Source organism: Panthera pardus, unplaced genomic scaffold, assembly GCF_024362965.1.
Source record: "Panthera pardus isolate Hobbes unplaced genomic scaffold, ASM2436296v1 HiC_scaffold_14, whole genome shotgun sequence".
NCBI classification, from domain to species: Eukaryota; Metazoa; Chordata; class Mammalia; order Carnivora; family Felidae; genus Panthera; species Panthera pardus.
Genome location: NW_026526699.1, coordinates 778,092 through 800,005, shown reverse-complemented (window position 1 = coordinate 800,005; position 21,914 = coordinate 778,092). Strand labels below are relative to the sequence as shown.

Sequence of the window (21,914 nt, the reverse complement as noted above, 5' to 3'; positions counted from 1 at the left end):
TTAAATACAGACGCAAACGATCCCGAAATGCTTCAGAGAACTTGAGATTTGGTGTAAGTTTAATTTATTAGATACACTAGCGTTTTTTAAGCACCTGGGGGAATTTCCGCTGTGGTATCAGGCATTCCAGGCGCTTAAAGGGAAAAGTAAATACGTTATATTTATAAGTGTCATTTTAAAAGGTTCAAGGGAATTTAATTAACTAAAGGCAGAGAGGGAACTGATTGTTGTTTAATGGCATTCAATCCGTTCAACCCGAGTTAATCAAACATTAATCAAAGAAAACAGGGAGGTGAGTGTTCTCTCTAATCTCAATCGATTAGGCTTATAACCATAATGATACGAGCCCCCAGGTTTAACTTAAAAGCTTAAGGCAAATAGGTTTTGAAAAGTATAATTTCAATAAACCGTGTAGAAAATTTTTAAAACTCGCCTGAAATCATCCCCGTGAATAAAGGCTCCACAGGTAAAAGTAAACAACCCAGAATCCCAAACCAACCAGAGCTCAGCTCAGCCCAGCTACCGAGCCCGCCGAGCCCCCGCCGGGACATCCCGGCCCTGCTCCTGGGCGCGGGGTGCCCGGCAGAGCGGGGGACACGTATGCAGGCGCGCCAGGCGGGCTCGGGGCCCCAAAGCGGCAGGCCGGCCGGGGGCCGGTTCCCAGAGCAGGCGCCCTGGGCAAGCAGCGTCCGCAGCCCCGAGAATGTGCTGGAAATGCAGATTCCTGGGCCCCGTCTCGCCCTGTGGAGTCCAAATCCCTGGGGTGGAGCCCAGGGGTCTGTGTTTTAAGGAAACCTCTAGAAGATTCAGGTCGGAAAACCACAGCCTGGGAACCTGGCCCTGCCCTCGGCCCGCCAGCCGGGCGAGCTCCCAGACAGAAGTTTACGGCAGCGCGGCCAGTGGGGCTGTGACTTCAGGGTGCCATTCAGTGAGCCCCGAGGCGGGGTCCCACCCGAGAGGACCCCATTCCCGAGCCACCTGAGCGGAAGCACTCCACAGCTCGGACCCAGGGCCACGGGAGCCAGAAACCCCGCAGGAAGGTGGAGGCGCACGTGTCACGGGCAGGGAGGGCCGGGGACGGAACCCCAGGTGCGCGTGGGCCACGGGGGAGCAGAGGCCGGGTCACGACCGGGCAGCTGGCACTCGGGGCCCAAACCCCGCACCCCGGAAGCGGGCTGGCTGTCAGGAGTGGCCCTGGAAAGCCGGCCCAGCCCCGCCGGGAACAAAGCCCTGCACGTCAGCCTTCGAACGCCCCCTCTGCTCCGAATCAAAACCCAATTTTATTTTATTTTTTTCAGACCAAAACGAGGCGCTGGACAACTGTTGCCCCACCGAACTTTTAAAAAGCCAACACAGCAGGGAAGCCACTTTGGCAGAGGAGGCCACGGCCCCACGAGGGCCCAGGGGTGGGGCGGGGCCGGCCTCTGAGAACCCCCCACTCCAGGCCACCACCCTGCCCGCCCACGGCCCCTCCACCCTCCCAGCTGCTCAGGCCCGAGGGCTAGTGGGAGACCGTTTCAGAGCCCCCGCCCCCAGCAAGCCCTGCGTGCGCTCCCCCGAGAATGTACCCGGACGACACAGGATCTCGCCGTCCCCTCCCCGGTCCAAGCCTCACCCCCCTGCGTTATCCCAGAAGCCCTGGCCTCCCTGCTCCGGCCCTCACTCGCCCCACCCCGGAGTCGCAGGGCTCAGGGGAATCCCTGAAACGTGGAAGCGAAGCCTCTACCCAGAGCCTCCCGTGCCTCTGGGCTCCCTCAGAGCAGAAGCCAGGCTGCTCTCCCTCCCCCGCCGCCCCTCGGCTGCACGTGTCGCGTCTGGAGCACATCAGGCACGACCCTGCCCCAGGGCCTTTGCATCTGCCGTGCCCTCTGCTTGGAACACCCCTTCCCCTGATCATCCGCAGCCGCCTCACGGCACCAAGAGGTCTTTCCATAGACATCCCTTCTGACGGGGGCGGGGGGTGGGTTCCTGACTGATGTCTTTAAAACTGCCCCCTCCCTTGCACTCCTACCCCCTCCCCTGCTCTCCTGCCCCTCCCCTGCAACTCCTGCCCCCCTCCTGCACTCCTGCCCCCTCTCCTGCTCTCCTGCCCCTCCCCTGCACTCCTGCCTCCTCTCCTGCTCTCCTGCCCCTCCCCTGCAACTCCTGCCCCCACCCCTGCTCTCCTGCCCCCTCCCCTGCTCTCCTGCCCCTCCCCTGCTCTCCTGCTCCTCCCCTGCACTCCTACCCCCTCCCCTGCTCTCCTGCCCCTCCCCTGCTACTCCTGCCCCCCTCCTGCTCTCCTGCCCCTCCCCTGCACTCCTGCCCCCTTCCCTGCTCTCCTGCCCCTCCCCTGCAACTCCTGCCCCCATCCCTGCTCTCCTGACCCTCCTCTGCTCTCCTGCCCCTCCCCTGCAACTCCTGCCCCCCTCCTGCTCTCCTGCCCCTCCCCTGCACTCCTGCCCCCTTCCCTGCTCTCCTGCCCCTCCCCTGCAACTCCTGCCCCTCCCCTGCACTCCTGCCCCTCCCCTGCACTACTGTCCCTCCCTGCACTCTTACCCCCCCATGCTCTCCTGCCCCTCCCCTGCACTCCTGCCCCTTCCTGCACTCCTACCCCCTCCCCTGCTCTCCTGCCCCTCCCCTGCAACTCCTACCCCCCTCCTGCTCTCCTGCCCCTCCCCTGCACTCCTGCCCCCTTCCCTGCTCTCCTGCCCCTCCCCTGCAACTCCTGCCCCCATCCCTGCTCTCCTGACCCTCCCCTGCTCTCCTGACCCTCCCCTGCACTCCTGCCCCCTTCCCTGCTCTCCTGCCCCTCCCCTGCAACTCCTGCCCCCACCCCTGCTCTCCTGCCCCTCCCCTGCTCTCCTGCCCCTCCCCTGCACTCCTACCCCCTCCCCTGCAACTCCTGCCCCTCCCCTGCTCTCCTGCCCCTCCCCTGCAACTCCTGCCCCTCCCCTGCACTCCTACCCCCTCCCCCGCTCTCTTGACCCTCCCCTGCTCTCCTGACCCTCCCCTGCACTCCTGCCCCCTCTCCTGCTCTCCTGCCCCTCCCCTGCTCTCCTGCCCCTCCCCTGCAACTCCTGTCCCTCCCCTGCACTCCTACCCCCTCCCCTGCACTCCTGACCCTCCCCTGCTCTCCTGACCCTCCCCTGCACTCCTGCCCCTCCCCTGCACTCCTGCCCTTTCCTGCACTCCTGCCTCTTCCTGCACTCCTACCTGCTCCCCTGCTCTCCTGCCCCTCCCCTGCAACCCCTGCCCCCTCCCCTACACTCCTGTTTCTCCTGGCATTCCTACCCCCTCCCCTGCACTCCTGCCCCCTCCCCTGCTCTCTTCCCCCTCCCCTGCTCTCCTGTCCCTCCCCTTCTCTCCTGCCCCTCCCCTGCTCTCCTGCCCCTCCCCTGCAACTCCTGCCCCTCCCCTGCACTCCTGCCCCTTCCTGCACTCCTGCCCCTTCCTGCACTCCTACCCCCTCCCCTGCTCTCCTGCCCCTGCCCTGCAACCCCTGCCCCCTCTCTTGCACTCCTGTTCCTCCCGGCACTCCTACCCCCTCCCCTGCACTCCTGCCCCCTCCCCTGCTCTCCTGCCCCTCCCCTGCTCTCCTGCCCCTCCTCTGCACTCCTGCCCCTCCCTGCTTCATTTCTACCTTTGGCGCTTCTCGCCAAATGACACACTTCTCTTCTCTTCTCGCCTCCTCCCTGGAAAGTGAGCTGCAGAAAAGCAGGATCTGTTCCATCTGTTGGTTCCCTCTGGAGCTGCAGGTCTGGCATACAGCCGGCGCACACAGCGCACGGTAAATGAGGCCCAGCTCCCTGCAGGAAACTCGGGCTCTGGGGAAGGGGCTGGGAGGGTCTCTGGCTGGGAACGCGCTGTCTGAGCACATGGGATCTCCAAAGCCACCTGCTCAGAGGCATCGTGTTCTGGTTCTGGCCGTTCACACTCTTGCACGTCCTGCCCAGGGTGCCGTCCCCGAGGGGACGTGTGCCCCAGCCACCGACATTCCCCAAAGCACTGGACGAAGCACCCTCCCAAGGAGGCTAGGTTGGCCCTCAGCTTCGGGCATCCAGGAGGGAATGAGCTCTGCTACCCCAGAGTCCCTGACCTGCAACCAAGATTCTTCCAGAACTTTCCATCAGTTCTCCAAGCTGCCAGACAAGGAAGTTTGAAAGCAGAGGGGCCACTGGGGTGCGGGGGAGAGGGTGGCAGGGCCGGGGGCAAAGCCTCACGGATCTCAGTCACTCCCCAGGGCAGCTCGGGGCCTCCCTCGGGGGCTCCGCTGCCCGTGCAGCCCCACGTCCTCCCCAGTCCCCAGGGCCTTTGCACAAACTGCCTCCACGTCCACCGGGAACAGCCATGGTGGCCTCAGGTGCCCACGACCCGCATCTGCACCCCTCCCTCCCACATCCAACCAAGACGAGCACAGAACCGTGTGCAGGGCACGCAGGACAGCTCGGGGGCGGGTGTCCCGTCGTGGACACTCGGGTCCCTGTGCCGAAGGACCAGCTTCTGACGTTTCCGAGCACGCGTCAGTGCCGCACGTTCGGCGGCAACAAGTGACTCAGCAAACGAAACCAACACGAAACACCGTCCTTTGCTGTCGCGTTCGACAGGTGCCCCGTTCCTCAGTCCCGCGCCACCGTGGGTTCTCGCGACGACTCCCGGTTCGGGGCCTTACGTCCCACGGACCCGTAACCAGCAGCGCACGGCCCGGCCAGCCCCACCGCCAGCAGCCCTGCACCCCCGTTCCCAGGGCAGCCCCGGGCACCTACCCTCATGCCCAGCTCGATGTTCTCTCCACCATATACCTCCATGCCTGGGTCCAGCAGGCCGATGTCCCCAAAGTACTCCCGGTCCACCACGAACGAGCAGCCAATCATGGCGGGGGTCCTGGTGGGGGGCAGAGATGGCACGTGAGCAGGTCACAGGTGCGTAATCCTGGGCCCCTGGCTGCCCGGAAGCCAGGAGGGCCCAGGACACGGGCAGGCCCCCCACGGGCTTGTCTTTGCATCCTTCAGAGCCTAGTGAAGCACCCGGCACAGACCAAGTCCAAACGCTAACTGAAGAACATCGATGGGTGACAGAAACCAGCACTCACCTCAGGCAAGTTAGTGCAGGGAATTTTAAAGAAACCAGTTTTCTCAGTGAGTTGTCTGGTCACCTGAACGTCCCCAGGCTTGAGCCACTTGCCTGTCTCCTTCATCATGTTGTCCTATCTGTACGCTAGGAGTCGGGGCTGCAACAGGCAGTTGCCTAGGTTGTGCACTGCTCCCCTCGATGGAACCTCACTGATATCAGACTCTCTCTAAATGACATACCTTGAAGTTGTAGAGTGCGCAACCTGTGCAGCTGTGGGCCACAGACTGCCATCTGTTCCATTATTTCTGTAATTACTTACAGCTACACGTTCAAAAAAAGTCAGTAAACGTTGCCTCGTCTTAAGAAACTGTGTCTGTGAAATCACGCGCCTATGTGCTAGCTGTATTTTTTCTACCCGCAACAGTGGGTCCCTGGGAAGTGGCCTCACAGGTCACGATGACACAAAGCCGTGGCGAGTAAGAGGACAGCGTCACCGTGGACAGTATCACACGTTCGGTTCTTCACGCACGCACCATTCGTTCCTTCATTCGGTCGTGAACTTAGGACACAGTGTGTGTTCTGGGTGGCGAGGGTAGAAAGACAAACAGAAAACGTATCTGTAACAAGAAGCAGGTCCAGATGCTGCCGGAAACCGAGACCTTCTAAGCTTTTGCTGAAGGATTTGGTCTCAAACAAAGACAAGGACGGTCTGCTGGCAGGCTGAGCGACTGTAGCCTTCTGGGCCCCAAGCGGAGCCAGCAAAGGGTTCCGGTTGTCCTCGAAGGGCCCCAGGCCGCTCTGGCGCCGGGGTGGGCCCCCCAACCCGTCCCTGCTGCTCCTGCAGGAGCACAACCCTCTTCGGCAAAAACAACACCAAAACTTGGTCTCGGTCACAATTTAAAAGAAGCACTTCTGCTCAGCGACTGGGGAGTCAGAAGTCAATGCCCGTCAGTTGTCCCAGAATAACAGGGACATTAAAGAAACGATTGTCCTTTGATTTATGCAAACATCCAATCTGTCCTGTCGTTAGATTTTGGTCACAAATCTAACGGCAACGAAATTTTAATGCTGCCTTTGGCTTTTAATAGCAGGCGTGTGACGGGCCGCGCTCACCGACGTGCAGAGTCATTTCTCCCGTTTTCTCAACAGCCGCGGAAAATCTCAGGGCGCTCTCTGGTGAATCAAAGCGCCAAATTCCCTGCCAAGTCTATTATAGCCGGTAACGATTTGTTATCCTTGCTCAGAGTTCCAAAATAGACTTAAGATAAACTCACAAGGTGACGGGAGCAGAATCCGTGGGCGTGGAGTTTACCCGCACGCGAGATTCTGCTGTGATTACGGAACGCGGCAAGGCTCGGGATGCCCTGGCTGAGGGGCTCCCGGGTTTCGGGCGACGTCGTGGGGCGTCCTCGCATCGGGGTCGTCCTGGGGCGCGCGGTGCGTGCCCAGGGACTCCCCCGGGAGAGGTAACAGGCGTGCGAGTGCACACGTCTGCAGCAGACACACGGACACACACGGACATCCACGCCCCTGAGCCGTGAAATTCTGGAGCCCCAGACAAGGGGGGGCTGATACAACGAGGATCCCAACGCGCCCTCTGGCCTCCAGGAGACCGACAAGGGTCAAGGCGAGCCAGCGTGCCCCGGCACCTTGAACAGCACGTGCTCGCGGGCTCGGCCAGGCCACGAGCACCCGTCGCGCCGGGCACACGCTCGCTGAGCGAGCACAGGCACCTGGGAAGTGCGCCACGGCCTGCGACTGGGCGGCGACTGGGAGCCACCGTGCACGCATCTGGCGCCGAGGGCAGGCAACGTGACGCTGGGCGGTCTGTGGGGACACTGGACGCCGGGCCCTGAATCGGCGCCCTCGGAAGAGTCTGAGGCAACGGCTAGAGCGCCAGAGAGGCCCACGCGCTCCGAGAGGCGGTGGGGGGCAGCGGGGACGGCACGGGCGTGTGCAGCGAGCGCCCAGCCCGGCTCGGAGCCGCCGGCCGTGTGGCCTCACGGGGCTGCCCACCGCCCCGTGCTCAGCCTCTCTGCCCGCGCCCCTGCGGAACCCGATCCGCACGAAGCCGTGTCGCGGCCGAAAGGAGCTCGGCCTGGAGGCCGTCAGCCTGGGGGCTGGAGTGGGCTCGGGGGACGGGACGGGACCCAGTGACCGAGCCTGTGGCCGTGGGGAGCACCCAGCACCCCGGAAGCTCCTCTCCGGAGACCAGCAGAAAAGTCAGACAGGGAACGGCTGCCGTTCCTCCCGTGTAGCTAGAGAAGCGACCACGCGTGTGCGGTGACGTGCATCTGTGTGTGTCTGCACACTTGCGCGTGTGTGCATCTGTGGGCACTCGTGCCAGTGAGAATGTGTGCACAGGTGTGCATGAGTGTGCAAGCATCTGTACACTCCCGTGTCTGCGTGGTTTTGTGTGCACAGGTATGTGTGCATACGGATGTGTGTGCGGGCGTGCAGGTGTGTGTGCAGCTGCGTGTGCATGTCGGGGTGTGCGTGCACGGAGGGGGTATGTGCGTGTGTGCTCCTGTGCAGGTGTGTGTATACTGTGTGCGTGCAGATATGTGTGTGTGCAGCCGGGAGTGCATACCTGTGTGCTGGTGTGTGTGTGTGTGTCTGTGTGTATAAGCGTGTGTGAGAGTGTGCTTGTGTGTGTGTGCGGGATTCGGGCCCTCGCCGCCGCACCCCTGACTGTGGGAGGGGCAGGGGGCTGCGAGTGGCCCCCCAGCCCCGCCCCAAGCTCCCTCCATGAGCTGGAAGCCGGCCGACACCCGCAGGGCCCTCGCCGTCCCCCAGACACACGGGTGGGACTCTGGACGGGTCCTGGGGACGGGAGGCCCCGCCCCGCGCAGGGGTGCAGGGGCGCAGGGGCTCAGGGCCTGGGACGCGGGCGGGCTCCAGCACCGGGGCGTGTGCACAAGTCTCCCCCAGAAACCCAAGCCTTACAATTTCCATCCCTTCTTCTCTCTCCCTCGAGCTTCGAGGGTGAGGAGCGGCAAGAAAATTCCTAAAGTAAACCCTCCGACACCAGCCCCTCGGGTGCGGAGTAAATTCCCGGCACGGCTTTTGACGTGGACGTGCGAGCTGTGTGCTTCGGAGGGGCAGTGGCTCTTCCGGCCAGGACGCGGGAGGCGACAGACCAGCCCGGACCGGCCGCCAGGCCCGTGGAAGCCAGCTCTCCGGTCCGGTCCGGTCCGCGGCGAGGGGCGCCTCCCGCAGGCAGCCGGCCGTGCGCGCTTCCCCCGGAGGGCCTGCCAAGCGGGAGGGCCCGAGGGCGTCCTCCCGGTGGGGACCGGGACGAGGCACGAAGGACCTCGAGGCTGCTCGCCTGCACTCCGCGCCTGCGGGCCCCGAGTTTCCGTGTCCGCGTGCGCCCTCCTTCCGTGAATCTGTACTCCGGTGCGTGAGGCCAGTCGTTCCAGAACCCGGGGGACCCGCCCGACCCTCCGTCACCGACCTGAGCCAAAGGCCCTGGCCCCTGACCTCCAGAGAACATCGCCCCGAGCCCCCAGTTCAGAGCCGCTGTCCAGCACCCCCGGGAAGCCGGTCACTTCTCCTCTCCTGACGGCGCCTCCCTGGACGGTCCTGTGAGCCGCGCCACACAGCGTGGCCGCTTCCGTGTCCAGCGTCTCTGGCTCCGCCCAGGGGCCCGAAGTCCCACGGTGCCGTCACTCGTAGGACAGCTCGTCCCGTTCACTCCGGGACGTGTTCCGGCAGCTGGGCAGACGCCAGCGGGTTCACCTGTCACACCTGATGACACCTGGGGCGTTTCCGTCCCTGAGAACGACGGGGCTGCTGTATGCGTCCGCGAGAGTCTCTGCGTGGACACGGGCTCCGGTTCCTTCCCGGCGGACGGCAAGACGTGCTTTCTACCTTTGTGGAGAACCGCCAATGGCCTTCCGAGCTTTGGCCGACTCGCTCTGCCTGCAGCCTCGCGTGGGTGTCCCGCGGGCCCCGCGCCCTCCCCCGTGCCCAGCTGGCGCCTCTTCTCACTCCGGTTCCTCGGCTTCCCTCCTGACCCCCCGACGGGGTGAGCGTGCTGGCCACACCCATCTCCGTTTGTGGAGAATCTGTTTAAAGCTTCACCTGGAGTTTGACCTCGGGCGTCCAAAGCTCTCAGGTGGTGCTAGGCAGGAGCCAAGTTCGACAAGACACCGTCTGGCCAGAAAATCCCGCTTCGGTGCAGCCCAGGGGGTCCAGGGGCTGCCGGACCTGGGGTCTCTGAGCCCTGAAATGCGAAACGCTAGGCCCCTCTTCTGCTCCTAGCTGGGGAACGCCTAGTGCGTTGTGAACGAAGAAAAGTAACTTTCAAGCCGCTCTTCCTGGCTCCCGGCCCGTCGGTCGGCTTCTGGTCGCTCGGATGGCTCTGCGCCCGGTTTTGACGGCAAAGGCTCCAGAGCCCCAGCTCCTGCTCCTTCCAGCTCCCAGGAGCGTCGAGGGCCTGTCTCTGAGAAGCGGCCGTGGGGACAGAGCCGGGCCCCAGGCCCCGAGGGGACTGCTGCTCCGCGTCCGGGGACCCCTCGTACGGGGCGCCCCTCCGTGCTGGCGGTGCTGTTTTCCTCAAGTCACGGAGGTCGGGGCTCGGGCCGAGCTGTCCATCCCTGCTGTCCGCTGACTTCACTGCTGGACGTCCAGGCCGTGCAGGGGCCTGATTTAGCGCCCGTGGCTCTTTGCCAGCAGGGGGTGGGGGCCCGGAAGCCCCCACAAGACCCTCCCGAGGGAGAGAGAGCTTCCGAAGGCACAATGACACGTGGTCTCGGCCACTCCCACGCACAGTGACCCGTTTCAGCAGGATTTCGGCAGGGACGCGCCAGCTCGGACAGACAGGAAGAGGGACGGTTCCCAGCCCCTGAAATCTCAGACCCCTGTGGGAGGTCTGCAGAGGCTCCGGGGGGTCAGCGGGTCCTGAGATGGACATTCGTCCCAGGGAACAGGCCCCACGGCTGCGTCCCCAGGACCTGGTCACGGAGCGCGGATTCCCAGGGGCTCAGCACCCCGCGGCCGATGCTGCAAACATGAGCCAGCGCGAGCAGGTGGCGGAGGGCCTGGGGGTGATGGGGAGCGAGGGACTGGGGCCTCTGGAGGCCCACGCCTGTCTACACGGGGCCCCATCCCGGCCGCGGCCAATGGTCGCCTCGCGAGAGTGTGAGCCTTCCCACCTGCCAAAGGGTGTTGGATTTGTGTATCTTGTGCAAAAATCTCTCTGCCTTCACGTCTGGGAGCCGACCTGAATACGTGCATGCATTTGAGGACAACTGTGGGCTCTCCGTCTGAAGCCCTGTCTGCAGAAACCGGTGACTTCTGCGCAGCCACGCTGCCCGGCTCCTCCTGTGTCCCTCCAGGCTTCTCGGTCCCTGGTGCCCCGTCCCCTGTCCGTGTCTGCTTCTCCCCCACGGGCTCCTCCTCTCTGCTCGTCTGCTCGGTCTCCCTCCTTCTGTCCCCACCCGACCCGGTCACCACTCAGGCCACATGCCGGGGGTCAGCCCCCAGGCCCCCGAGTCCCGCCCAGAGCACCGGCCCCCGGCAGCCCCCGCACCCCCCGTGCCCCGGCCCCGGCTCACCTGATGGGCGCCGCCTCGTCGCCGCGGTCCAGCCAGTCCTGGGGGGGGATGATGTACATGCACCAGAGGCCCCAGTTGTAGCCGTGGGCCGCGCTGGCATACTGCTGTACCTCGAACGTGTCGTACTTGATGTTGTCGATGGCGGGCAGGACGATGCGCCGGCGGTCCTCCTGGATCCGCGTGAGCGCGGGCTCGGCCCTGCGGGGGGGAGCCACACACCTGTGAGGAGAGGTGTGGGGGCGAGGACCCCACCCTGTGCCCCAACGAGGGGCCCGCCGCCCACAGGCAGGGTGACATCAGGTGACCGCCGGCCCACGGAGTGCAGGTGCCACGGATTCCCCGCCACAAGTCTGGGGGAGGGGGGGCCGCGGACGTGCCCCGCCTGGGGTCCTGGCCTCCCCTTCCCGGGCTGCCCACAGCCAAGGACTGACACCAAGGACATAAAACCATCTGGGCCCGGGATGCGACACCCCTGAAGGGCAGGCCTGGCTCCAGAGCCCCTGCAGGTCGGCTGGGCCGGCCACTGGCCAGCCTTGCAGCTCAGCCACGCCCTCCACAGAACCCCACTCCCCGCCCTCCTTCCCTGCTCTTGTGGAAGATACATTCTCTCACAAACATGAACTGGAGGACCGAGGAAGGGCTGTGCCCTGTTCTAACAACGGAATACATTCATAAGCTTAGAAATAAATCCACGCCTCAGGGAACTTACGTTGGAGGGGACCAGAGAGGTTACCGGGTACTTTAATGCAGTGCACAACCTACACAACAGCATGTGGCAGCCCCGACGGGGTCGGGGGCCAGGCATCAACATAGAAGTTAACGTATGTTAGAAGGTGACAGGTATCGCGTGGGAAGGACAGCAAGGCAAGGGTAACTTGGGGTTGCAGTTTTAAATAGGCGTCTGCGTAGGTTGCCCTGGGCAACGACCAGAAGGAGGTGGGCAGCCGGTGGGTGCCAGGGGGATGGGCGAGGACACAGCCAGCACGGGAGCCCTGGGACGTGCGCCTGGGGAGCAGGCAGGTGGCTGGACTGGAGAAGTGGGGGCAGCGTATGCGGCGAACCCAGAGAGCGGGGCACCAGGGGCGCTCGGGCGACCTCTCTGGGCTGCAGACTCTGTGCCGCGATCCCCGCGGAAGCAGGCTTCCCCCTTGGAGGTGGCCCATCCCCGCGAGGATGAGACGCCACCAGAGCCCAGCCTCTGCGCCGGAGTCCAGCTGTGGTCGTGGGCCACCTGCTGCTGGGGGACCAGGGCTGGTGCCGTCGGGGGGGACAGGAGGGCCCGGGGTGAGTCGCCTGGTCCCACCTGGTGACAGGTGCCGTGTGGCCTTCTTCCCACCCTTCTGATCGAGAGCCGGGTATTCAGCTGTCTTTCGGCTTTGCGAGGAGGACTAATTAATTAGTGTCAGCAAAGTGCCTCAGAGAAGCAAAGCCCTCTGCAAATGTCACGTCTGCTAACAAGGCAGGATCTGTGTGGAGGCGACCGTGGCGGGGAGGGCGGGCGGGGGGGACTATTTGCAGATGGATAGCTGGGTTTTGGGTTGTGGAAGTTAAAGTCACACTGGTTTAAAGTTGCGTCTGATGTGACAGCTCCTGGCTCTCCCAAATGGCTCCTTGGGGGAGCTTGCGATGTAGCGGAGGGAGGAATGGCCACCGAGGACGGCTGTGCAGTGCACAACCCACACAGCACTGGGGAGCGGGCCTGGGTCGGGGGGGAAGACGATAATCCGTAATTAACGGCAGAAGGTGATTACGCGTGGTGGGAGGAGGGCTGCCTCATGAGGGTGGGAGAGCAGAGAGACGCGGGGGCCAGGAGACTAAGTCCAGCAGAAGAGACTTACGTCTCTGTGAAACGTGCAGGGTCAGAACCAACCCTTGCCACAAACGCGCGGTCCTGGGGCAGCTGGGATGCTCCTGGAGAGGGGAAGGAAGAAGGTTCCATGGCCCGCGGGACGCCGAGCCCCTGCTGGAGCCAGCTGCTGCTGGCAGGAAAGCACGAGCTCAGAGACCCCGGGGCGCGAGGCCCTCCCGGACAGCTGGGGCCCCGGGGAGCACGCACAGCAGGGCTTGTGCAGCTGAACCGCACAGGCTCAGGACTTCATCCACCCCGCCGTCCTCAATCGGCACATCCCCACGTTTCCCTCCCGTGGGATCCCGGCGAATGTCTTACGTTGGCTTCGCGAAGCTTAAAAATATGCACCGGGAGATTTGATATAAAAATCGTGAATTTTACGGGGCGTCTGGGTGGCTCAGTCAGCAAAGCGTCTGACTGTTGATTTTGGCCCAGGTCATGATCTCACAGCTCACGAGTTCGAGCCCCACGTCGGGCTCTGTGCTGAGAGCTCAGAGCCTTCTTGGGATTCTCTCTCTCCCTCGCTCTCTGCCCCTCGCCTGCTCGCGTGCGTGCTCTGTCTCTGTCTCTCTCTCACACACAAAATAAGTAAATAAAATAAACTTAAAAAAGAATCCTGAGTTTTACTTTGTATTGAAATGGGCACGCTGGCCACCCTGGGCTGACTTTTCCCTGCGGCTCAGCCCCCCCCATCCCCCATCCCCCCTCCCCCGGCTCAGTGAAGGACCCACCCGCTACGGTTTAACCTAAGGGTCTTGAGAGCAGAGCATCCTGCATGACGAGGGTGGCCCTAAATCCAATGACAGGGGCCCGCCTGTGAGACAGAATAGAGACACACGCTAGGTATGAGGACAGAAGAGGCCAGAGGACGAGGCGGGACCCTCCCCGGGTGCCTCCTGGCGGTGAGACACCTTGTGTCCCAGGATTTGGAGTCGTGTCTGCTGTTTGAGCTGCCCGGGGGGTTGCGGTCACTGTTCGGCAGCCCCAGGACACTGACACTTGGGGTCGGCCCTCCCTCTGCCCGTGGGCCACTCCCGACAAACACGCCCCGTCGTCTAGAGCGTCCCCTCGCCTCCCAGGCAAGCACCGATCTGATCCGGAGGGTCTGGAGTCCGTTGCCGGCAGCAGCTTCCACAGTCCGGGCAACAATCCCCGCACCCCGGCCGCGCTCCCGGCTCCCGGTTTGAGACCAGGAGACAGGCACGCCTCCCCTGCCCCCGCCCCGCCCACGCCGTGTTGGCAAGTTGGACTTCTGACCCTGACTCTTGTTCCCTGACCTAGAACATTCCCACCTCCCAGCTACCATAAGGTCCTCGCTCATCTGCGCAGGGCCCAGCCGCCAGACGAGAAGTTAACAGCCGGCACTTTCCAGAAAACTCTCAAGCACTTCCCGCTGCTCGGCCAAGACACCCACTGTGAGGACGTTGGTGCGCCACCTGCCTCGGGTCGGCGAGGTCTGGGCCACCCCCGGGTCCCCCCTGGCTGTGGATAATTCGCGGGACAACTGACGCCATTCCTAAGGCATCGCTGGACGCCTCGGAGATGGAGAAGGTGTCGGGGGCCCAGGCTCCACGCCCGGCTCGCATGGGGACCCCTGGGTCGCACCCGAACACCCTAGGCCACGCAGACCTGCACTTCGTGCAGCTGGCCCGGAGGCCACGCTGAGCATCAGGCCTGCAGGGCAAGCACAGGCCCAGGGCCAGAGCCCGGCCTTCCCGCCGGGGTGCGGGGTGGAGGTCACACGTCTAAGTCCCTCCCTGGCCGAGTCCCCTGCAGGTGTCTGGGTTGGAGGCCCACTTCACCCCCTGCATGGTGACGAGAGGGTCCCGCGGGGGATAAGAAACTGCTCCCAACTCGTGCCCGGTGCCTTGGGCAGCTAGCCTTGGACAGCACGTGCCCACAGCAAGTGCCCCAAAGCCGTGTGTGCTCCCGGATCCGAGCCCACACCGGCGTGCTCGTGCTGTGCCATCCTGCTGGCCAGTCCCAGTCCCTTTGGGAGCGAGGTGAGGGCACGCACAGTCCTCACGTTCAAGCGTCCCGGGCCGTGTGCCCCACAGATCCCCTGGGCCGGATCCGGATGCCGGGGGCCCCCAGGCTCATCCTCCCGGGCTCCTGAAGGGAGTCCCTAAAGCCAGCGCCCCCCCGCGCCCTGCCCTCACCAGCCCGTGCCGAACTCCACGTGGGCGTCGAAGAAGCCGACCACGGGGGCCGTGGCCGCCTTCCAGCCCTGCAGCCGTGCCCGGATCAAGCCTTCCCGCCGGCTGTTGCGAACGATCTTCACCAGGCCCGGGTACCTCCTGTTGACGTACTGGTCCAGACTGGTCTTGAGCTCCACTGCAGGGACACAGAGACGCCTCATCGCACCCACACCTCGGGAGGGCTCTGAGATCGCCCCAGGTCGGCGTGGGCAGGCTGGGCCGCTGCGAGCCCCGGGCCCGTAGTTCGCTGCCGTCGAAGAAGGCCTGCCGTAGCGGGTTGTGACTCAAGGGGCTGGGGAGACCGCAGAGCCGCGAGACCCCAACCCGTGTGGCTGGCACTCCAGCAGGGGGACAATAAACAGAAGACGGCCAAACGGGACCGACTGGACAGAGGCGTGTGTCACCGGGACGGGAGGAAACAGGACTGATTCACTCAGCCGTGAGAGGGAGGAAGTCCACAGATGGACGGATGGGGGATCACGGTGTGGTCATCCACACCGTGGAATATTCAGCCACGGCCAGGGGGAAATCCTGACCCCTGCCACGACATGCATGAACCCCCCAAGGACATGACACCCAGTGAAATAAGCCAGACAGAAAAGGACAAACACTGCGTGACCCCACTTCTCCAAGGCCTCCAGGGTCGCCACATTCATAGAGGCAGAGGGTGGGGTGGGGGGTGCCAGGGGTGGGGGGAGTGGAGGGGGTGAGTGTTCAGTGGGGACAGGGCTCCAGGGTGGGAGACGGAACGCTCTGGAGACGGACGGTGGGGAAGGCTGCACAACAGTGTGGGTGTGCTTCCTGCCCCTGAGCTGTGCACTTGCTGTTTAGACGGTTAATTTTATGCTATGAGAGCTTCAGATCGATAAATTATTAAAAAATTGATGAAGGCACGGACAAAAACAGGAATCGACTTGAGGAAACTCCCAAAGGTAACAACCTGCAGCAGGTTAGGGCCGCTGGGAGAAGAGAAGGGGGGCTGCTGCTGGCGGCTGGGCAGGGGCCACCCCCCACGCCTGGGCCCCGAAGACACCTGTCCCCCGCATCACCGACCCTACGGGACCCCCCAGGGAGGACAGCCGGTCCTTCCCGCCCCATCCTGCCCTTGGAGGGCTCTGGAGGCATCCCCCAAGCGTCCTCTCCGCAGCACAGAGGAGAGGCCACCATGATGCGCCCACGGGGACCTCAGTCTGGGGGCCGCCCGTGGCACGCTCAGGCTTCTCGCTCTGCTCCCGCCCGGGAACCGGTGCCTGGCAGGTGTGGGAGGTGGACGGGGGCCCCCGCCCATGAGCACCAGCCCTGCTTCTCCCCGCAGACCCTCGCTGGAGCACAGGGCCCTGCACGCACAAACAGTGACAGGTGAACTTGGCCTGTTGGGCTTTTCTGGACAACGTCTGCGGGGAACGAACAGAGCCCCGAGTTCGAGTCCACCCAGAACCTGGAATGGGACCTTATTTGGAAAGAGGGTCTCTGTGGATCCTGAGAAGAAACCCTCCTGGATTTGGGGTGGCCCTAACGCAAGGACAGGTGTCCTCCGAAGAGGAGAGGCCCCCAGCAGGGAGGCCACGTGAAGAACAGGCACAGGTGGGAGGGTCGCGTGAAGGGGCCCGCGGAGCCCGGAGAGGGGGCGGTGGGCAGGACGCTGGCCTGGCGCCTCCCGGGAGCGCGGCCCGAGCTCCTGCAGGCCATCGGCGAGCCTCGCAGGCCCCACTCACCGCTGTCACTGTTGTCGTCCACCAGGATGACCTCCTTGAGGAGCCGCGAGGGCGTGCGGTTGACCACGCTGTGCACGGAGCGCAGGATGACGGAGAGGGCCTCGTTGACGAAGATGAAGACCACAGAGATCTGGGGCAGGTCGGCGGTGTGGGTCATCTGTCTGCACCTGCGGGAGACACGGTTCACGGGCACCGGTCAGCGCGGGGCACGCCCCCCTGGCCGGGTCTAAATCTCACACCCAAGGGCAAGGCCGCAAGCGGGGACGCCCGGCCTCCGGAAGACGTCTGTCAAAAGGCACGTGTGCAGCTCCGAGCCTCAGCCCTGCACCGGGGTGATGCTCTGCAGGGGTGCAAACAGCCGCTGAGTTGCTGCGGACGAGGGGTCTGCAGGGACGGCCTTGTCGGGGCTGAAGGTCACAGCCTCGGCCACACATAAGGACAGAGTAGCACAAGGGGGGGCATGCACAGTTCTCCCCAGTGTCTTGTCTTGGAGGCTGGGGTGGAGTGGGGTCCCGGAGGTGGGGTGGGGTCCCGGGAGTGGGATGGGGTCCTGGGGTCCTGGGGTCCCGGAGGTGGGGTGGGGTCCCGGGGGTGGGGCGGGGTCCTGGGGTCCCAGAGGTGGGGCAGGGTCCCAGGGGTGGGGTGGGGTCCTGGGGATGGGGTGGGGTCCCGAAGGTGGGGCAGGGTCCCGGAGGTAGGGCAGGATCCCAGGAGATGGGGCGGGATCCTGGGGGATGGGGTGCGGTCCTGGGGTCCCAGAGGTGGGGTGGGGTCCTGGGGATGGGGTGGGGTCCCGGAGGTGGGGCGGGGTCCCGGAGGTAGGGCAGGATCCCAGGGGATGGGGCGGGATCCTGGGGGATGGGGTGTGGTCCTGGGGTCCTGGGGGTGGGGCAGGGTCCCGGAGAGGGGGTGGGGTCCGGGGGAGGGCGAGCAACATCTCCTTCTTCCTTGTAACTGCATGACGCCCGTTTATGGGGAGCCTGAGAAGGCGAGGGGCTGTGATGTCATGAGCGTCGTGGAATAAAGTCACAAGGGGACAGAGGGAGACGAGCGGGAGCGCAGTGGAACCGTCAGAAACACGCTGACGGGAGGAAAGAGACAACCAAGTAAACACGAAATAAACACGGGAGGAAGCCAGCCAAGTGCGTGTGCCTCCGAGCTTCGTGTAAATACACCCGGTCCCTTCTGATGGCAGGCAGAGGCCGCTCGATTAGGTGGGCACACCCATGCTCCCACGCCCACACTCCACAGCCACTCACACTCGCACACACTCACACACAGCCCGACTTCCCTCCTGCACAGTAAGTGCAGGCTGGGGCCACCAGCCTCTCCCGGGCCGGTGCAGGCCCAGCGCACGGCTGGAGCGACCGAGCGGTCTGTCGACGCCACGTGGACGCAGCCCAGGTGCACAGCCACGAGGATCCGTCACTCAGGAAAACGCCATCTGATGAGAAGCCTTCACCCCACTTCTCCTTGGAGGAGCGAGGTTGCAACGCACGACTTTTATGAACTCGCACGATGGGTCCGACACAAAAGACAGCGGAGGACGGAAATTCGTCTGGGGGTGGCAGCTGGTGGCAGGAGGCACGGGGAACGGAGGCGTGCGGTGGGCTGAGAGGCCGGCCTCCCCGCACCTGCTCCCTGCCATTCACCGTCCTCCCGCGCGGTGTCCCTCACCTGTCTGCAGTTCGGGGTCCCCCCACCGAGAGCGGGCTCCTTCTCTGCCCACAGCCCGACAGCATGGAGCTGGGCCCGCACGCACGAGTCCCTTGGCACAAGTCTGTGAACACGTGGACGCCCTGCTCGCGGGCCCTGACGTGTGAACGTCCCCTCCGTCCCAGTTGAGTTCGTCCCAGCTGCTCCTAGGTGTGGGGGAAGCCAGGGCTGCTTTCTCTGCCCGTGCAGGGGGATCTCTCAGGTGGCCACTGGGTCACGCGTGGCTGTCCCAAAGCAGTGTGCTTTCACAGAAAAAGGGGAAGGGGTGGGGCCACTGGTGGGGACCCTGGGGGGTCTGAAGACTAGGCGGCCAGGGAGGAGCTGTGACCGACCCCGTGGTAAGTTCAGCTCTGCCTTGTCAACTTGGCCGTGTAACAAACACCACCGACCGAGGGGCCTAAGCCACAGGTATGTGCTCTTAACCATCTGAAGGTGGGAGCCCGGGTCCGGGGATAGGGCGGGTCCGGGTGCAGGTGTGGTGGGGGGGTCCGGGTGCAGGTGTGGTGGGGGGTCCGGAGGGGGGTCCGGGTGCAGGTGTGGAGGGGGGTCCGGGTGCAGGTGTGGAGGGGGCTCTGGAGGGGGGTCCAGGTGCAGGTGTGGAGGGGGGTCCGGGTGCAGGTGTGGAGGGGGGTCCGGGTGCAGGTGTGGAGGGGGGTCCGGGTGCAGGTGTGGTGGGGGGTCCGGGTGCAGGTGTGGTGGGGGTTCCGGGTGCAGGTGTGGAGGGGGGTCCGGGTGCAGGTGTGGAGGGGGGTCCGGGTGCAGGTGTGGTGGGGGGTCCGGGTGCAGGTGTGGTGGGGGGTCCGGGTGCAGGTGTGGAGGGGGGTCCGGGTGCAGGTGTGGAGGGGGGTCCGGGTGCAGGTGTGGAGGGGGTTCCGGGTCCAGGTGTGAGGGGGGTCCGGGTGCCGGTGTGGTGGGGGTCTGGATGCAGGTGTGGTGGGGGGTCCGGGTGTGGCAGGGCTGGCTCCTCCCAGGCCTGCCCTGGGCCTATAGACGCCATCTTCCTGCCTTGTCCTCAGTGGTCCAGCCCCGGGTGTCTGTGTCCTGCTTTGCTCTCCCTGGGGACTCAGTCGGACGGGGCAGGCCCACTGGGGACCCCACTTCACCTCATCACCTCTGTAGGGTGCTGCTTCCACACACGGTCGCATCCTGCGTTGCTGGGGTCAGGGCTCCCCCGTGTGGGTTTTGGGGGACACAGCTCAGCCCACGAAAGACCTAAGGATGGGGAGGAACCAGCCACGCGAGGACCGGGAGACACGGGGCCCCTTTCCGTCCTCCAAGACGCTGACGCGGCCGCGAGTCGGGGGTTTATTATGGCGCGGCGGTGCAGGGGCACTGGCTCTCGGCCCCTCGGCCGGTGGGGGGCCCTCCGAGGTGCCTTCCACATCCTATGGACGTCCCTGCCAGGCAGCCCGCTCTTCATCGTGTGTGTGGATGGCGGCCACTCACCTCAGAGCCACGCCGCCTTCACAGGACGTCACAGGACGGAAGCGGTCCCGCCGCAGGCTCGCGCCCCTACTGGTTTCTGAAACACACACGGGGCCCATAGGCTGCAGCCACTCTGGGGACAGCACAAGCCTCCCAGGAGAGCGGGCGACAGAACCTTCCAGATACACTCTCCATTCTCCGCCGGGCAGGTACATCCGGCAGGAATAACCCGCGGGGCGGAAAATCAACCAAACTGGCCCGAGGGGGTTCGCCGGGGCGTCGTGGTTTTGGGCGCACTCGGCCAGGGGCTCAGAGGACGTGGCAGGACCCCGCGGGAGCCCCTTTTCGCTGCACACCTTCCTCTGTCCCGGTCTCCAGCGCTGGGGAGGCGTCTCTTCTCCGGGACCCGCGGGAAAGCCCCCTGGGTCTCCTCGGCTGACCGGGGACGCGCTGCGCTTGGGCCAGTCGCTGTGGCCCGAGGAAACTGCTTGGCTTACGCTCGGTTCACATCATTTCCGGGGTCCCAGAGTCAGGAAGGCGCCTCGCCAAAACCACCGTCCAGAGCCGGGAGCTGGTCCCACGGAAGACGGAGGAGCCCGCGGCTCTGCTGACTGCCAGGCTGCCACGCCGGGGCTCCCTCCCCGGATTTTCCCTCCGCGCTCCTGGCGGGAGGAAGGCGCCCTACTGTGCTAACGGCTCGTCCCGTGGACTTCCACGCTGAAGTCTTCCCAGTGGCTGTGGGTTGAAAGGTGCCAGCCTCCTCCAAAGAAGAGCCCGCGAATGCGATCTTTGGGAATAGGGACTTTGCCGACGCGCTGACGTTACGGATCTCGGGGTGAGGACGTGCTGGGCTTCGGGTGGCCCTGATTCCAGGGACAGGGGCCCATAAAGAGAAAGGCAGAGGGAGGTCTGAGTCGGCTGGGCCTGCTGCCGGGTCTGAGCACGCGCCACCCGGCGGGAGGCCGGCACGCTGTGGTCACAACCCAGGCTCTCCGGGCGGGCGTCCCATCAGGCAGATAGATGTGAGAACGGGCGGGTGCCAACAAACACAGTCCGCCACCTTCGCCTCCGACGGGGCAACCCAGGAGCGAGGTGCGCTGGGGCGTCGTCGCGAGTGGCACCTGACCGCCGTGAGGAGCAGGGAGGGGCGGGGGCGCACGGCCAGGGTCAGATGCGGTCTCTGCTCAAACACCGGGTGAGCAGAGAGAGCAGGCTGCGTGGCCCAGGGGCTGTGAACCGAAACCATCTGCATGGAACACACGGGAAGGGAGGACGCGGCGGGGGCGGGGCAGGGGTCCGCGGGGAGCCTGCGTGGGCGGCGGGACAAGGCCTGGGGCCAGGGTAGCGCACCCCCGAGTTTCCGGCTGACGGAGGAAGCTGGTGCTCTCAGCTCGGGGCTGGGCAGCCTGGGGACACACGCTGCTGGGCTGGGTCGGTTCTCTGGATAACCTGAGGGCGCTCTGTTTTCTGGACTGCGCTCTGGGGGCCTGAGGTGCACGGGGGACCCGCCGTGTCGTGGCATTCACCGGGTAATCTCTCCGCCTTTGCCTCTCTGCCTCAGAGACCACGGTCTGGGAGGAATTCTTCCCACGAAGGATGGTGCTTCTTGAGACTCTTTCCACTTCGTTCTTCCAGCAAGAGTAAGTCCCATTCGGGGACTAGAAAACCGACAGGTCACATCTGTTACAGGATCTGGTGCATCCAGGTGGCCTTCGTGGAAATGGTCCATTGATCGTGGTCACGACGATTGTAAAACACGAGATAGATTAACACAGAGCTTGGCAAACACGGACACTTCTAAGCCTGGGTGTGACAGAAACTAAGCCGGCATCATCTCCTGTGCGTGGGCTGTCCCCTCCCTGAGCCCAGTAACACCCACGTATGTCTGTGAGTGACTGCAAGATAGCCCGGGGGGGGGGGGCACAGCTGGGGGGACAGCTGGGGGGACACAACTGGGGGGACACGACTGGGGGGACAGCCAGGGGGAGACACGGCTGGGGGACAGCCGGGGGGATGTGACTGGGGGGGTAGTGGGGGATGACATGACTGGGGGGACAGCCGGGGGGGCCCCGGCTGGGGGGACAGCCCTGTGGGGCACAGTTGGGGGCTGGCTGGGGGGACAGCTGGGGAGGACATGACTGGGGGGACAGCCGGGTGGGACACAGCTGGGGGACAGCCGGGGGGATGTGACTGGGGGGTAGCGGGGGATGACATAACTGGGGGGACAGCCGGGGGGGCCCCGGCTGGGGGGACAGCCCTGTGGGGCACAGTTGGGGGCTGGCTGGGGGGACAGCTGGGGAGGACATGACTGGGGGGACAGCCGGGTGGGACACAGCTGGGGGACAGCCAGGGGGATGTGACTGGGGGGGTAGTGGGGGATGACATGACTGGGGGGACA

General features: G+C 64.7%; 1 protein-coding gene across 3 annotated transcripts in view; it reads right to left on the bottom strand.

Annotated features, from left to right (window-relative positions):
- GALNT9 (polypeptide N-acetylgalactosaminyltransferase 9) overlaps window positions 1–21,914 on the bottom strand; it is an 84,590-nt gene that overhangs the window by 25,350 nt on the left and 37,326 nt on the right. For all 3 annotated transcript variants that reach the window (XM_019438067.2, XM_053901856.1, XM_053901855.1), the window contains 4 exons: window positions 16,376–16,542; window positions 14,622–14,796; window positions 10,614–10,811; window positions 4,746–4,863 (listed from right to left, as the gene is read on the bottom strand). In XM_019438067.2, the coding sequence (XP_019293612.1) occupies window positions 4,746–4,863; window positions 10,614–10,811; window positions 14,622–14,796; window positions 16,376–16,542 (658 nt within the window). The remainder of the gene's footprint in view (window positions 1–4,745; window positions 4,864–10,613; window positions 10,812–14,621; window positions 14,797–16,375; window positions 16,543–21,914) is intronic.